Source organism: Danio rerio, chromosome 8, assembly GCF_052040795.2.
Source record: "Danio rerio strain M-AB ecotype USA chromosome 8, GRCz13ab, whole genome shotgun sequence".
Taxonomy (NCBI): Eukaryota; Metazoa; Chordata; class Actinopteri; order Cypriniformes; family Danionidae; genus Danio; species Danio rerio.
The window spans coordinates 20,681,798-20,700,000 of NC_141028.1; the positions used below are offsets into that span (position 1 = coordinate 20,681,798).

At 36.3% G+C, this 18,203-nt stretch overlaps 2 protein-coding genes across 5 annotated transcripts in view; both read left to right on the top strand.

Moving 5' to 3' along the window:
• Positions 1–1,216: 1,216 nt before the first annotated feature.
• LOC137496295 (serine/threonine-protein kinase pim-2-like) lies at positions 1,217–10,105 on the top strand. 2 transcript variants are annotated; one of them, XM_087264485.1, is made up of 7 exons: positions 1,217–3,890; positions 5,821–6,705; positions 6,875–6,969; positions 7,073–7,123; positions 7,963–8,455; positions 8,964–9,069; positions 9,994–10,105. In XM_087264485.1, exons 1-6 carry the CDS (start codon positions 3,614–3,616, stop codon positions 9,050–9,052), a joined length of 1,890 nt encoding a protein of 629 aa, XP_087120611.1. In that variant the 5' UTR covers positions 1,217–3,613; the 3' UTR covers positions 9,053–9,069; positions 9,994–10,105. The 2 variants fall into 2 exon arrangements, with proteins under 2 accessions (XP_087120611.1, XP_087120612.1); XM_087264486.1 differs by having other exon boundaries at positions 5,824–6,705.
• Positions 10,106–14,985: 4,880 nt separating this feature from the next.
• Positions 14,986–18,203, top strand: part of mpnd (MPN domain containing) — a 10,288-nt gene continuing 7,070 nt past the window's right edge. Inside the window, exons 1-2 of one of the 3 annotated variants that reach the window (XR_015497169.1) lie at positions 14,986–15,152; positions 16,907–17,109. Coding sequence is in view for 2 of the 3 variants with exons in the window: in NM_001076565.1 (NP_001070033.1) it covers positions 15,149–15,152; positions 16,907–17,109 (207 nt within the window). In the remaining variant the exon portion in view is untranslated. 3 annotated transcript variants of the gene reach the window in all.

Consider the following 18,203-nt stretch of genomic DNA (forward strand, 5'->3'; position numbering starts at 1 on the left):
AAGTTTTAACCAATGAGATGATTTCTGAGCCATTTAATATTACAAGAGGTTGCCCCCAAGGCTCACCATTGTCCCCACTTTTATTCATCTTGGCTATAGAACCACTAGCAATAGCCGTAAGAGCTAACAACCATATACAAGGGATTAAAATGGGTGGCAAGGAACATAAAATAGCTTTATTCGCTGATGACGGTGTTATTTCTAAAACAATTAAACACCTCTCTCCAAGCACTTTTAGACCTGATCAAACAATTCGGAAACATATCGGGATATAAAGTGAATACATCAAAGTCATCATTATTGCTGCTTGATAAAGATAGCTGTCCAAATACATCACATTTATTTACCTTGAAAATATCACCCAGCTTTACATATTTGGGTATCAAAATTGTCCCACAATTAGAAAATATAATTTCTACAAATTATAATGTTATAATGGAATCAACATCTAAAGATCTGGAGAGATGGTTATCTTCACCAATTTCATTGATAGGAAGAATAAATATATTGAAGATGAATATTTTGCCTAAATTCATGTATTTATTCCAAAATATCCCCTTGGCGCCACCAGCTGGAGTGTTCTCAAAGATTAATTCATTATTCAGAAAATTTATTTGGAACAAAAAATGCCCTCGAGTTCGTCTTTCTCTTCTTTATCTTCCATTTGACACTGGAGGGTTAATATGTCCCAACCTGTACTGGTACTATTTAGCTGCACAATTAAGAACAATAATGTTTTATTTTTCCTCCGGAAATAAACCATCCTGGGTGGATATTGAGTCATGTGATTTTGCGTTACCCTTAAATTTGTATATATATTCAGATCATTTTAAACAACTAAAAACAGTCACCACGCACCCTATAGTTTGTAACATGATTGGAGTATGGTATGAAGTTAGAGAGTACATGAAAATAGCTCACTCTTTATCCCAGTATAGCCCCATTTGGGGCAACGCATTATTCAAACCGGCCAGGTACAAAGGACTCAGGATTCCGGTTGTGGGTTGAAAAGGAATTAAGCAAAATTAGTGATCTATTAGAGGAGGGAACGTTGATGTTGTTTGAGCAATTATCTATTAAGTACAATATTCCAAAAAAGCATTTCTTTAAATACTTACAGATAAGGAGTTTTGTTCTTTCTAGGCAGAACCAATCAATAAACTTGCCAGTACTTTAAATTTTGGAAAAATTAATTACCAAGAATTGCAATAATAAAGGGTTAATATCAGTTTTTTACAAATGGCTTGTATCAGGGTCTACTGAATCATCAACAACAAAACTTGAAATTTGGAAGATGGGATTGAATGAGGATATATCTGAGGATAAATGGAGACAAGTCTGTAAAAATTCTCAGAAACAGTTAGGGAGCGTTAGCTTAAAACTACTTCAATATACCTGGTTGATGCAGACTTATTTAACTCCTGTCAAACTAAATAGGTTTAATAAAAATATTCCTGATACATGCTTTAAATGCAGAGAGGCTCAGGGTTCATGTGTGCATTGTGTTTGGGAATGCAACATTATTAGAGACTTTTGGGTGGAAGTGATTAATATTACAAAGATAATTGTACCCTTGAATATTCCACTAGATGCAAAAATGATTTTGCTACATTTATACCCAAAGAACCTTAAACTAAATCTTCAGCAGCGCAAATTAATAGATTATGCTATACTACAAGCTAAAAGAATGATCGCTGGAAAAGACCTGATCCACCATCTACTGGAACTTGGATTAATGCCATGGCACTGTGTATGGCCATTGAAAAAGTAACATATTTTATTAAAAACCAAATGGATGAATATGAAGAAATTTGGAAGCCGTTTAATTACTACATTAATAACAATAATATTGGTCATTTATTTCAAGAAGTGTAACTAAGTATAGTGTTTTTATTTATTTATTTATTTTTGTGTGTGTGTTTCATTTTGTTTTGTTGGATAACGTAACTTTTATGTGTAAAGTACAGTAATGTATACTTGGTTTTTGGGTACCAAACTATATTTGTTTTGCATTTAAATTGTCTCTTGTAAGAGAATTCTGTGTATTTGTATAGGGGAGAAGAGAGTGATGTTCTTTTGTTGGGGTGGGAAATAATTGCGATGAAATGGAATTGTGTTTTTCTGTTACCTGTCTTGTATAATCAAAAACAATAAACACATTGTTCAATAAACAACGGCAGAGTCACTGGCTGTTTTCAAGAAACAACTAAAAACTCAACTATTTAGTCTCCACTTCACTTCCTAATCTGCAATTGCCTCTCTGGATATACCACTAACTGTACTCAAAAAAAAAAAAAAAAATTTACTAATGCTTTCCTTCTTAGACTTTACAGACCTGAAACTTGCTTATAGCACTTATTCATTGTTCCTCTTGTAGTTGTGTAAATTGCTTCCTTGTCCTCATTTGTAAGTCGCTTGGGATAAAAGTGTCTGCTAAATGATAAATGTAAATGTAAATGTTGGAATTATAAAGTATCTGCGTTCTGAATGATTTTGAGATATTAAGCTTCAAAGTTTTTGCATTCCATAAAGCAAACAGTATGTGTGTAACATTTGTTTTTTAAATAAAAAGTGTTAATGTAAACAACATAAAAAGCATCCCATAATATAAATAAGTTTTCATTTAATAGGAATATGTCAAAAACTCAATTTTGACAAAAATGTCAGCTAGAACCTTATAATTCTAAGGTGACGAATTGGTGAAGTTTGTTCCTCACCACTGTTGCCACTGGCTTGCTTGGTTTGGGACTTGGGGAGCTGCGCATCGATGGATTTGCTTTTCAGTGTTTGGACTTTCAGCAGTGAAAAATAAACCACACTGAATTGAACTAAACCGCACTTATACTGAAAACTGGACTGACATGGTTTCAATTTCAACTTACTCAAACTTCTATGTTAAGCTGCTTTGACACAATCTAACCTATAAAAGCACTACAGAAATAAAGATGAATTGAATTGAATAGACTGTGCTGTATGAATTAGAGAAATGATCCTCAATTACCTTTAAATTACACATCGCATCCATTCCACCGACAGATTACACATAAAAGGCCACAAATCATACCTGAACCCTCACTACATCTTTTGTTTTGACATTCTCAATATACTTCTTGGATTTGTAACGAATATCTTACTCATAATTGTCTTTCCTGGCATTGTGTTTACATTTTTTTAAGTATATTTTACTGTTTCTTAATAATAATGATAATAGTTGTCTATTAAAGATAGAAAGATATTGTGTTAGAATCACATGTCAAAAGATTTTTAATGCAAGCACTTGTCAATTCAATGCCTTTTTTCAGTTTTTGCTATTCAACAAGCTTTTTCTGAGGCAGACCATGACAGGGACTGTTGTTTATTGTTTACGACGATACATTGTAAATGAATAAATCAATAAAAATGACCCCAAAACAGTCTAAGCGGAGTAATACTTAAAGAATATTTATAAAAAAAACACGAGGCCCTGAGACGCTGTTAGATATATTCCAAAAGTGACGTCACTCGATAGAACATAAACGCTCGCATAACTTACATTTCTTACATCAGTTCAGTGATCATCCAACTACTGTAAGGATCATTATTTGGACGTGTTAACAGATTTTCACCAAATCTAATGGATAACGAACATCTGTCGACTTATTTTACGAGCGAACACATGAGTGAACTCGAAGACTTTCTGAGTGAAGCGACACAGCCTGTGGTTGTCCACGCGATGGCAGCAACAGTACCTGTGTTTGGTGAAGGAGTGAACGGAGAGGTGGCTCCAGTGCTGGAAAACATGGACTTTTGCAGAAACCTCTGTTCTTGGATGGACGAGGAATGTACTGCGGCGTCTGATGCCAGTACGACACTCGATGAGCCCTTCTCTGTTAATGTGGAGAAAACAACCGGTGAGCCTGTCAGCAAACACTCAAGTTGTCTATGGTTTAAAATAATGATAAAAACTGGGGAAAGAAAAGCTATTAGTAAATTTAAATAATGTATAAATGACAAAAGAGACGTTACATAACCCCAACCCAAAAAAAAAAATATATAATAATAATAATAATGGGGTTTTAACAGAACATTTGTGTTTGAGGTAAATTGCCCTAAAGGGAGACTTGGGCCTAGTCAAAGCGTTAAATGCCCAGCGTTCACACACGCACTATATTCTTCGGTTTAGTCCCGAATTCATCCGCCTTTCTAGCCACAACTAAATACTCTTATTCAAACCCCCCATAAACACACACACAGACACTCAAGACTAATTTAAAAAACCACAATATATTTCCAATTAAAACTGAAAAAGATGTTCAAACTGGACTTTTTCCTGCATATAAAACTGCGAGGTGGCCACCTCCACCAAATTTTGTACCACCTGTCCCTTTAGACAAAAAACAAGGCAGACAGACCCTAAATGATGCTTAAGCATGTTTTTTTTTTAATAATGAAATGTCATGCATTTAATTGAATCAAATGTTAGCCATTTTAAATAGTTTACTTGATAAGATTACAAGAGTTATGCAAAATGTGTTTATTTCAATAACAAATGTATTACACACACAAAAATACACTACCAGTCAAAAGTTTAGGCTCAGTAGGATTTTTAAAGGTTTTAAAATGAGCTTATCCCGCTGACCGAAGCTGCATTAATCAAAAATACAGTGCAAATTGTGAACTGTTATTGCCTGTAATATAATGGTTCAGTAAAAGTTTATTGTTTAATTCAATCATTTACTTCTGTGATTTTAAAGATGAATTGTCAGCTTCATTACTGCAGTCTTCAGAGTCACACAATCCTTCAGAAATTACTCTAATATTAATTATTATTATTAATGTAATAGTAATGAAATCAATAATGACTGGAGTAATATTTTCATTTGAAACTACATACGATAAGAGAGCAGTTATTTAAAATTGTTATAAATATTTATCGATTTAACATTTTTTTTACATTTATTAAATGCCATCTTGATGAACAGAATCATTTTCTTAAAAAACAACAACAAAAGCAAATAAAACTTTTGACTGGTAGTGTGTATATACATAATGTGTTCTGCATGTGCTAAGTTTTTAGGAATAGTCAAAATTAAATTATTGATTTTCTTTATTATCCCAACAATCATCAGAATGTTAAGATCAAGTTTCTTGAAAAAAAAGGCCTAAAGTGAGTTTACAGTATACAACATACTTTGTAGAAATTATGTGAATTCAACTGCATAACCCAAAATAAACGACGCTAATTAAAAGGATAAGAGTTGCCTCTCTATACAACAAAAATGATTTATTTTATTTGACAGTTTTGCATTTATGAGGAAAGAGCTTCGTTATGGATGTGACGTGTGAAATTGACACTTTGGAACTTTAGTAAATCAAATATAATAGTTTGAAAATATTGACAGACATTTTTTAAGTATGTTTAAAGTACTGTTAAATACTTGCTCACACAAACAAGCATACAAACACTGTTTTACTGTTTTGGTGAAAACTGACATTTGCATGGAATTGCTCATGGGGAGACTCAACAAATGGTAATAATGAACGTTTACAAAGTGATGTAATACTTTCGAAAATCATAAAAATCTAGAGACTAATGTGAACAGCATGATTTGTATATCAAATTCAGTTTAATGTGTGATATGACTAAAAAGTGGTCATAGAAACATATTTTTCATGACTTAACAAGCAGATTTTTTCACTTGGCCTGGCCAATTTTTAAAAAATGTTTATTTAAATTTTCGTATAGAAACATGAATATTTTCTTATATATGTCTATACATTTACTTATTGTCATGGTTCAAATATTCTCTTTTATTTTCTTTTTTTCTTTGTTCAACTAAGAAGTTCAAACAGGAGGCAGCAGGAGGAGAAGAATCCATGCTTTCTTCAAGAGAGTGTGGAAGGCCATAAAGAAGCCGTTCCTCTGCTACAGACGGAGAAGAGTGGGGACTCAAATACCACAGGGGGATCCACACACAAACGATGTAGAGATTGATTTGGATCCAGAGCCTGTGCCTAGAACTTCTGGGCTCCAGAATACTGTTGATCTGAATCCAGGTCCAAAACCTGTCCTTGGAACGTCTTGGTGCAGGAATACTGTTGATCTGAATCCAGATCCAGAACCTGTCCTTGGAACGTCTGGGTGCAAGAATACTGTTGATCTGAATCCAGATCCAGAACTTGTCCTTGGAACGTCTGGGTGCAAGACTACTGTTGATCTGAATCCAGATCCAGAACTTGTCCTTGGAACGTCTGGGTGCAAGAATACTGTTGATCTGAATCCAGATCCAGAACCTGCTCCTGGAATGTTTGGGCGGCAGTTTACTGTTGATCCGGTTCCAGATCTAGAACCTGCCCCTAGAGCATCTGGGTTGCAGTTTACTGTTAATCCGGTTCCAGATCCAGAATCTGCCCCTAGAGCGCCTGGGAGGCAGTTTACTGTTGATTTGGTTCCAGATCCAGAATCTGCCCCTAGAGCGCCTGGGAGGCAGTTTACTGTTGATTTGGTTCCAGATCCAGAGCCAGTCCCTAGAGCGTCTGGGTGCCAGAATTCAGTTGATCCGGTTCCAAATCCAGGGTATGAGCTTAGAAACTGCAAGAGCCAGTTTGCTATTGATATAGATTCAGATCCAGATTCAGATCCAGATTCAGAGCCTGTCCCTGGACCATCTGGGCTCCAGGACACAGCTAATGGGGAATCATCATCTGCCACAGGACCAAATAGAGGTGAGTCTGATTTCAGGACTCGGAAGTCATGTACAAGACATAAACACAAAGTGTCAAATTCAATTTTGAGACAAACAGAACTATTATAAATGCTATTGTAATATATTTGATCATTCAAGGTATCAGTGTGAGAGAATTGAAAACACTTAACCTCTTCTTTTTTTTTCAGTATTTATGAAGAGTCTCTACAGATTGGGAGATATTCTGGGAACTGGAAGCTTCGGCGTAACCTACAAAGCAATCCGCAAATCTGATGGCAAGGAGGTAAAACTCTTTGTGTACAATTAGCTTCTTATGTAACTTGTACCCTTAATCCAAGCCTGTCAATAATATGTAAAAAACTAATACTTGGATATTTGCTTTGCAGGTTGCCATCAAGAGGATCCGCAAGAGACACGGTGACCATTACATATCAGTAGTAAGTTTGCAAAACTTCACTCAATATTTCATTCTTTATTGGTTTGGACACTATTACTGTTGCATAGTTGAATTTTAAAAGGCAAAATCCAGTCATTTCTGAAATAATATGTTCAAGCCTAATAAAATAATGTTTAGGGCTTAGGTCTCAAACTCAATTCCTGGAGAGCCGCAGCTCTGCTTAGTTTTGCTCCAACCCTGAAAAAATATAGCTGATCCTAATAATCGAGGTGTTCAAAAGAGTCTTGAACACCTTTATTAGTGGAATCAGCTGTGTTTGATCAGGGTTGGAGCAAAACTATGCAGAGCCGGTGCGGCCCTCCAGGAATCAAGTTTGAGACCTATGCTTTAGATGAAATCTGAGAGCTCCCCCATCCTCCATAGACACCAATGGTCCAGGAGCATTCAAAGACAAGAAAAGGAGCCAAAAACATTGTCAAAACAAATTTTTCCCTCCTGTACCAGGTCAGGGTGCACATTTTCTACAGGCAGTTTGATTTACTGTCAGAGTCAGCGAGACGCAAGTGTCTTATTACCGGTAGTAAATGCACACCCTGACCTGATGTGGAAGAATTGGTCAAACAAAGTTTTTTACAGTTTCTAAGTGTTCTTGGAGCTTCGTATGATTACACTTGAAACTGACTTTGAGTGCCTAAGGAACGCTACTGTCTGTGGAGGATAAGGGAGCTCTCAGATTTAATCTAAAATATCTTCATTGAGAATATCTTCTCTAGGGGTTGAAATAACATGAAGGAAAGTCTAGTTGAACTTATCCATTAAATAATGGCGATCTTTCTTCACATCTACAGCTAGTAACCCTTGTTCTCTTTTTTTTTTTAGCCTGGTTATTCCAAACCAGTACTAAGAGAAGTGGCGTTTATGCTCATGCTGAAAGATCCTTCCAAGAGCATATACCTGATAGAAATGTACGAGTGGTTTGATCAAGAAGGGTTCATTTCACTTGTTTTGGAATACCCCAAACCTTGTACATCCCTGCGGATCTTTGTAAAGCGACGTCACACGCTGAAGGAACCAATTGCACGCTGCTTGCTGCACCAGTTAATCCTGGGAATCCAGCACTCCCTTGACCATGGAATTTCTCACAATGACTTGCATGCTGAAAACATCCTGGTGAACACAAACACATTGGAGCTCAAGGTGATTGACTTCGGCTGTGCTAGCAAATACGAGGATGAAGAACAAAGGATCATCGTCTTGGGGAACATCTGGAGCGTCGGCCACCTGCTGTATTTTATGGTGAACGGAAAAGTGCCAGTGTACTCCAGAGATGAATGGCAACCACGCCTTTTATTTAAACCCAAGATATCCAGCGGTGAGTAAACAGACACTGATAAATTTAAATGCCTACTAAGTCACTGGTAGTGTGAGTGAGGCATCAATGTCCACAACAGAATCAAACTGTGGCCCTAATGTCACCATATATATTAACTCAGGAAGGGGCAATTTGAGGGCCATCGTCCTGCAGAGTTTACCTCCAAACTCTTATCTTGAAGAATCCAAGTTATCTTGAAGTCACACTCCATTGCTTACATTAGTCTACTCAAAGGAGTGAATGTAAATGAATGAGGGAATTAAATACACTTCAAAACCTCCACCATGGTTTCGGACATTACTAAAAAAGGCTACTCCCTCAAATAGTTTACTTGGTGATTTGAGATATAGCCACTGATTAGCTTGGAGTGTTTGAAGAAAACTCTGCAAGACACCGGCCTTCCAGGATTTTACACTAGCTTGTTTTACTCACAAATGTCAGAAGATATCTTCATTAATGTCAGCTTTGGTATAGTGTTGACTAACCATCTCTCTTTCTCCTCATACAGAGTGCTGTGATCTGATTGAAAAGTGTCTGAATCACAATTTGGAGACACTGGAGGAGGTCATGCAGCACGAGTGGATGAAGAAGGTGTGAATGAAGACCAGATGAAGGTAAATACAACTGATCCCTTAGGAAACATACTACTCTACAGGCTGCACGATTTTTTGCGATATATATTGCAATACGACTACAATTCCATCAGATGACTTGATCAATTTTAACGATTAGGGTGATTCTGCAGTGGGAGTACATCTCCATAAAATCTAATAAACGCTCTATAATTGGGGTCCGCCGACACATTTTTGATGTGGTCTGATATTTGCAGTGCATTTCTCTATTTGCATGTGTTGAGAGTATTTTCAAGCATAACAATCTATAACTAAAATCAAGAAAAAGATACAGTTAGTGGTATATTGTTTTCCGAGTTTAACAGTATTCGAGCAGCATAACTGAATATTAAAAGTAATTTAATCAAATGAATTGTTGTTAAAGTTAGAAAAGGTACAATTTATTACGCCTGAATGCTTTTAAGGTCATAATACAGTCACAGGCATCAGAAGTGCATGCAAATGATCAATTATGATACAAACTTAACATTGCGTATGCTCGCGATTTGACTATTACGAACGCTGAAACGGTCTTATTCAGATTAAGGCAAATCATTTGATTATTAATGTCCATGTAAATGTAGGCAATGTTAGAATATTGCTATTAGAAAACCCTTATACAAATATAATGTAACTAAAAAGCAAGTCAATGTGACAATGAAAACATTTGAGACGAGAACATTTCAGGATAACTGTACATACACACATACAGTATATAAAGGTGCTTTACTAAAGTAATCGCCACATATAACCACTTCACAACAACTTGCATCTTTGAGATGAATCTTCTGGTTGCATTACCTGTTTTATCAGCTGATTGTTGGAGCTTTAAGAGGCTGTTCACAGACAAGATTAGTTCAATCTTAGTGTGAAATATACAAATTCTGGACATGTCTAACATCTTTTTTCTTCTTTTGTTTTCCTCAGTGAAGACCAAAGCAGCAAAATCATCCTCATCTTTACAAGGAAACTGCCTCTATTGTTCAGGCAGATTTGAAATGTATAGAAATGTATAAGAATAAACTGTTGTATGAAGTCATTATTTGTATTTTATATGAACACAAATATCTTATCATAGCTTAATAATATACTGATTACACCTTCGGTGGTTCTGTTTGAATATTGTAAAATGTATGAAAATATTAGTCAAACATCTTTCTCCTCAGTGTCAGTATATTGCGCACGTTCATGAGCACTGTGCATGTATAGCTCCTTCCAGATGCCTACACCCGACTTCCTCTGTATAAAAAAACTAGCACAAGCACATCTGAGGTATACGTAAGCAACGTGACATGCAAAGAAAGAGCACAGCGCTCTTGACCGTGCCCCCTATACTGACACTGAGGAAATAAATGTGGATAGTCGTTATTCTTGTTTTAGTCATATGGTCCGTTTTGAGGAGGTTTTTGGTTCTTTTTCTTTTAGATCTTATAAATTTGATACAATTGTTTTTGATACAAATGTAAAGTTTCACAAACTAATTTGGAGAGGAGCATGTGATATGATTGACCGCAGCTGGTCCCTATCGCTAATCATTAGCTAGCCAATCGGATTATTCCAACTTTAACATAAATATCCAGCCTAATTTCATTCCCCATCTTCATTTTGGAAGACCCCCCATCATCCATCCTTTCTCCCTCCGCCTCAATTCTAGGATTGGGCAACACGGTGGCTTAGTGGCTAGCACTGCTGCCTCACAGCAAGAAGGTCGCTGGTTCAAGTCCTAGCAGAGCCAGTTGGCACTTTCTGTGTGGAGTTTACATGTTCTCCCCGTGTTCGCGTGGGTTTTCCCCGGGTACTCCGGTTTCCTCCCACACTCTAAAGACGTGACACAAGTGAATTAAATAATAGCACCAGGCACAAGCACTTAATGCAAGAGCATTATCTAAGTGTGAACTCATGAATCATTTATTTATTTATTTATTTATTTATTTATTCATGTACTGCATTTTATTGTGGAAACCAAAGAATTGTATTGTACAAGAAGACTTCTGCTGTGAATGTGCCCTTGACACTGTGGAACTGAATTGTTGAATGAAGTCATTATTTGTATTTTATGTGCACACAGATGTCTTATTTTAGCTTAATAATATACAGATTATGCCTTCAGTGGTTCTGTATAAATATTGTAAAATGTATGAAAATATTTGTGAAATTTGTTTCTTCTCCTCAGTGTTAGTACATTTTGTACTTAGGGTACATCATGAACAGTGTGCAGTGACTCCAGATGCCCACACGTGACTTCCTCAGAAAGCACAGCAATCATGAACGTGCCCCCTATACTGACACTGAGGAAATGAACTTGGATTGTCATTATTTTTGAGTCATATTCTCCGTTTTGAGGAGATTTTTGGTTATTTTTAAAAAAAATTTATGAATTTTTGATACAATTTGTAATTTTGATTGTTTTTTATGCGCTATTGCACTATTTATTTGTTTATTCATTCATGTACAGCATTTTAAAATGTTATTGAGATGATGTTTTGAGTTTGCATTTTAAATAAAAAAATATATATAATAAAGTGACTGCTGTTCTATTTATTCAGTTATTTATAAGGAATTAATGTAGTATCTTTTTAAAATTGCGACAAGGTTGTTAAAAACAGACATAAACCAATTTAACACAAAAAAGTATAATGCTTGAAAAGAGATATACTTACTGATTAAAACCATTTCACCAGACAAATATTAATAAGTGGATTGTCAAATGTGCAGTCTGGTGCTACAAGTTCCCTGCACAGATTTAGGTTGTGTTTCAACTCACATGATGTATGATTCTGCTGACTGCATATTTATTGCCAATAAAATCTTCCAGGTAATGTATCTCACACAACAAAATGGCAGGAATAATTTTAATAATAGTAGTAGAAACAATTAAACTGCATTAAAGGGTGATAAGAATGCAAACCAAATAGCCTAATATTAATAACCTCTCAATGGTAAAGCCACATACTCACACCTGCAGCTTCTCCATGATGGACGTCCAGTGTTCTTCAGCCCCTGGCACCTAGACTGCAGTTCTGCACAAGAAGTTTGGCCTGAGGAGAAATGGTCCAACTGAGCCTGTTTTTTTTTCCTTCACTTTCGTCAATTCATCACCTTGGAATTATAAAGTATCTGCGCTCTGAATGATTTTGAGATATTAAGCTTCAAAGTTTTTGCATTCCATAAAGCAAACAGTATGTGTGTAACATTTGTTTTTTTAAATAAAAAGTGTTAATGTAAACAACATAAAAAACATCCCATAATATAAATAAGTTGTCATTTAATAGGAATATGTCAATAACTCAATTTTGACAAAAATGTCAGATAGAACCTTATCATTCTAAGGTGACGAATTGGTGATGTTTGTTCCTCACCACTGTTGCCACTGGCTTGCTTGGTTTGGGACTTGGGGAGCTGCGCATCGATGGATTTGCTTTTCAGTGTTTGGACTTTCAGCAGTGAAAATTAAACCACACTGAATTGAACTAAAGCGCACTTCAACTGAAAACTGGACTGACATGGTTTCAATTTCAACTTACTCAAACTTCTATGTTAAGCTGCTTTGACACAATCTAACCTATAAAAGCACTACAGAAATAAAGATGAATTGAATTGAATAGACTGTGCTGTATGAATTAGAGAAATGAAATCCTCAATTACCTTTAAATTACACATCGCATCCATTCCACCGACAGATTACACATAAAAGGCCACAAATCATACCTGAACCCTCACTACATCTTTCGCTGTGACATTCTCAATATACTTCTTGGTTTCGTAACAAATATCTTATTCATAATTGTCTTTCCCCCTGCATTGTGTTTACATTTTTTTTAAGTATATTTTACTGTTTCTCTTATAGTTTATATTCTTTATAATAATAATCATAGTCATATATAATAATAATAATATAATAATAATAATAGTCACTAATAATGATAATAGTTTTCTATTAAAGATAGAAAGATATTGTGTTAGAATCATGTCAAAAGATTGTTAATGCAAGCACTTGTCAATTCAATGCCTTTTTTACGGTTATTGCTATTAAACAAGCTTTTTTATTTCAAATACTTTTATACATTAAACTTTATATTATACACTCACTGGCCACTTTATTAGGTACACCTTACTAGTACCTGGATGGACCCACTTTTGCCTTCAGAACTGCCTCAATCATTTGTGGCATAGATTCAACAAGATACAGGAAATATTCCTCAGAGATTTTGGTCGATATTGACATGATAGCATCACATACTTGCTACAGATTTGTCGCCTTCACATCCATGATCTGAATCTCATGTTCCACCACATCCCAAAGATGCTCTATTGGATTAATGCCTGGTGACTGTGGAGGCCATTTGAGTAAAGTGAACTCATTGTCATGTTCAAGAAACCAGTCTGAGATGATTCGTGCTTTATGACATAACACGTTATCCTGCTGGAAGTGTAAACACTGTGGTCTTACTTAAGACTGGACATGGTCAGCAGCAATCCTCAGGTAGACTGTGGTGTTGACACGATACTCAGTTGGTACTAATGGCCCCAGAGTGTGCCAAGAAAATATCACCCACAGCATTACACCACCACTACCACCAGCCTTAACTGTTGATAGATGCTTTCATGTTATGGATGCAAAATTCTGACCCTACCATCCGAATGTCGCAGCAGAAATCGAGACTCATCAGACCAGGCTACGTTTTTATCTTCTGCTGTCCAATTTTGTTGAGCCTGTGTGAATTGTAGCCTTAGTTTCCTGTTCTTAGGTGTGGTCTTCTGCTGCTGTAGCTCATCCGCCTCAAGGTGGGATGTGTTGTGTGTTCAGAGATGCTCTTCTGCAGAACTGTGTTGTAATGAGTGGTTATTTGACTTACTGTTGCCTTTCTGTATGCTCAAACCATTCTGGCCATTCTCCTCTGGCATCAACAAGGCATTTGCGCCCACAGAACTGCCGCTCACTGGATATTTTCTCTTTTACGGACCATTATCTGTAAACTCTAGAGCCGGCTGTGCGTGAAAATTCTAGTAGATCAGCAGTTTCTGAAATACTCAGACCAGCCCGTCTGACACCAACAACCTTCCACATTCAAAGTCACTTAAATCCTCTTTCTTCCCTATTTTGATGCTCAGTTTGACCAGCAGCAGATCGTCTTGACCATGTCTACATGTTTAAATACTTTGAGTTGCTGCCATGTGATTGGCTGATTAGAAATTTGCGTTAACAAGCAGTTGGACGTAATAGTACCTAATAGCAGTACCTAATAAAGTGGCCAGTGAGTGTATGTCATATAATAAATGTTGTCAATAAAAAACTTTTATGTCTTTAATTTGTCTCGTGTTATTATTTTGTTCAATATATCTCAATGCAACATTCATAACTTTAGAAACACAACGTTTTTCAATCTGAAATGTTTTAAAGAGCTTTTTAGCATTTAATGTTTGCATTCAATGACAATGACTTTCTTTGCGTTGATAAAAATGTTTTACGGCTTATTTGTATTTACTATACTCTTCTTTGGCGACATCTAACGGTCTAAATTAGACAATGACCAGCGCCATTCATTCATTAATACCGTAAATCCTTTATTACACACGCAGATTCCTCAAACAGACCATCTGTCCACTTCTGGGTCCCAGTCATTGCTCATTTGACCGTGGTCCAGGGACATTAGAAATTGTATCAAAACTGACACAAAGCAAAAATAGTCAAACAATCGCATGCAATTCGCTTGTAATATTTCTGCGGATGTTTTCCTTTGTACCAAAAATGCAAACCGCATCAATCCCCCCTGCGCTGGAGACTGAAGCGCCACAAACACCGCTAATTTATAAAGGGGAGTAAATGACAAGGACGGGTAGGAGGGAGAAAGGGGAGGGGAATTGACATTAAAGAAACACTACACAAGGAAACTACACTGCACACACACACACACACACACACACGCCTTCATTTTATGTTTTTGAATAACAGCCTGGCGGAGAGTGTCTGTCCGCACTGAAGTGTTTTATTAGCACGGCGGAACAGAAGTGACGGAAAGAAACATCAGCTCAGTCTGTGGAGCAGTTTCAGCTCAAAGCGCTTTCCGACGATTATCGCGAAATGGGTGAGAATGAAAGAAATTAGTGATTTCTTTAATAAGCGGGAGAAATTAATAAATGCTAGGCCGCGAGGTTGCGGAGAGGAGCAAGAACAAAACAGGCGAAGGACGAGCCGTTTGTCGACACGTTATCAGAGCGGTTTTGTTTTAATTTCCGACTGAAAGCCCCTCAGATTGAGATGGCAGATGACGCTCGCTGATTCCCTGATGTGCGCTTGCCTTGTGTTGACCATTTTTTGTCCCACAATAAAAGCCATGTTTGCCCACAAGAGAGTTCACTCTTGAGTTTAGACTTTTATCATTTTTTATAACCTACAAGTTTGTTGGATTTCGTTTACAAATAGTTTGAACTCGGTAAAATGTTCTGTTGGTTTTTTTTGTATAAATAATTCTGCTTAATGTGCTTGTATACATATAAAATTGGTACAAAATTTACTTATGTTTTAATGCAATATCAGCAGCATTGACTATATTCATGGTAATAAATTGGTTATTTAATATTTAATTTACATTCATAGCCAGGGGCAGATTTAGTGATTTTGGGGGCCCTGCCATAAGCAATAACAGTCAAGGGGCCCGAAAAGTTCCAAAATGCACCTTTTGTACTTTAATTTTATTGTAATTTAGCTGTTTTTCTTATATCATTTAATCTTGTTTTCTACATTTTATCTTAATGCAAAATAATAACATGAAACACCTTGTAAAACTTTTGAGATGATTAGTTTTCTTTAGATGAATTCACAACTAGACATAAATGAACTATTTCATTTTTAAAACTAAATCTATACTGATTTGACTGCTAGACTGCTCCATGATTGAAGGTAGGGGACACATTTGCGCAGATGTAATATTTCATTTAATTAGAGTCATTTTATTTTGAGTATCAACCGATACAGAAACCCGATCCGATACTTTTATAATAGTTAAAGGCTTAGTAAAGACAAGGGAGCCATGGTCAAACTCCATATGTCTGTGGTGAACGAAATATGGGGTAAAACTTATAAAAAGCCAAGCAGTTTGTCATAAATATTCTTAAAAATGCTGGCAGAGCTTTATTTGTAATAGTGGCAAGACAGCATCTCAAATTGAGGTTCAATGTTTGTTTTTGAGGTGTCTTTATCAGGGTTGTAGTGTTAAATGTAGCCTTTTCCCTTCCACCTCAACCTTTGCAATGCCAAGTTTGCATATCTCACAAGATTGCCAATGGCAAAGTTGTCATCAACTTGATAATACCTCCAGACCGCAGCTGCTTTCGTGTTCTTCTGTGTGAAGTCAAGAAAGAGGTCTAACTCTGTGCCACCGCATGTCTACAGATGTGTTTAAAAAACAAAGAGGATATACATACGTACATATCCGAGTCCTGATCGGGAGGCAACGACCGATTTCCATGGAGTCTGAAACGGCCCGATTTCCGATCACGTGATCTGGACCTGGACCACCTGGATCTGGACATCCCTAGTAATATTACATTCAAATTAAAATTTTAGACCCTCCGTTACAAAATATGATAGAATATGATAAAAAATACTATATAATTTATAGTATCATTTATACATCTAGGTATTTATTTGGAGGCCCTCAAATTTCCAGGGGCCCCAAGCGACCGCTTACCTTGCTTATTGGTTAAATCTGCCCCTGGTCATAGCTGTTTCTTAACAAACATGCATTATACAAAAACATTAAACATTTAATCAAGAAAAGAAAAGATCGTACGCAAAATGCTTGAGTTCTTGCCTTCATTAATTGGGTATTTGTGTCAGGCTCAGAGCCGCCCTCATCTCCTCAGGTGGTGGAGGAAGGAGCAGATGAGGAGGATGAGGAGCTGAGTGGGGCTGAAGATGCAGACCTGAGATCCTCCTCTGGAAGAGGTTCACTTCTGACCAGGAGAGGCATCACTTTAAGAGTCCTGCTGAAGGATGGTCTTGTGGAGCCTGGAGATGGAGTTCTGTCCATACACTACCTGGTACTGTACAGAATTTACTTACCTAGAGCTGTTACTATATTGTTTTAGAAATAGACAGTGTATATTAAAAAGTCGCATCTGCATCAAATCCAAAGTGATTTAATATAGATAGAAAGCATATTGAATGCAAGGAAGGCTTGTTAAGAGATGAAAAAATGCATGAAATGAAAATTCCGTCATCAATTACTCTTCCTATACTTGTTCCAAACAAGTCTGAATCTCTTTTTTTCTGTTGAACACAAAAGAAGATATTTTGAAGAAAGCTGGAAACCTGGAACCATTGACTTCCATTTGTTATGTGTATTTGTTTCTCCTACTTTACAAGTCAATGGTTAGAAATATTCAGCTTTCTTCAAAATATCTTCTTTTGTGTTAAACAGAGAATAGAAATGCAAAGATTTATAACCACTTGAGGATTAATAAATAGTGAGTAAATCTTTTAATGTCATGTAATAATATATATAATGTAATATACAGTTAAAGTCAGAATTATTAGCCCCCTGTTTATTCCCCCCCCCCCAATTTTTGTTAACGGAGAGGATTTTTCAGCACATTTCCAATCATAATAGTTTTAATAACTCATTTCTAATAACTGGTTTATTTTATTTTTGCACTGATGGCAGTAAATAATATTTGACTAGATATTAATTATACAATTACACTGGCTTCCTATTAAATCACAGATTGATTTTAAGACCTTGATTTTAACTTTAAAAGCAGTGCATCGGCTAGCACCCGGTTACATCTGTGACCTGGTGACTCTCGCCACCCCAGCCCGCAGTCTTCGTTCTGCATCAGGACTTACCCTATATCAGCCACGCTGTAAACTTAAGACCATGGGTGGGAGGGCTTTTTCATACAGTGCGCCTAAGCTGTAGAATGCACTCCCCATCAGCATTAGGAATGCTACCTCTCAGGACTGTTTTAAGAAACTTCTTAAGACTCACCTTTTTAGCATTGCTTTTAACTTAGGATGATCATTTTGTTAATTTTTTATTTTATCTTATGGTTCATATTTTTATTGTTTTATTGTATCTTTTATTGTTGTGCTGTTTTGCTTGACTTGTATTGCTAGTATTTTTGCTTTGTAGTGC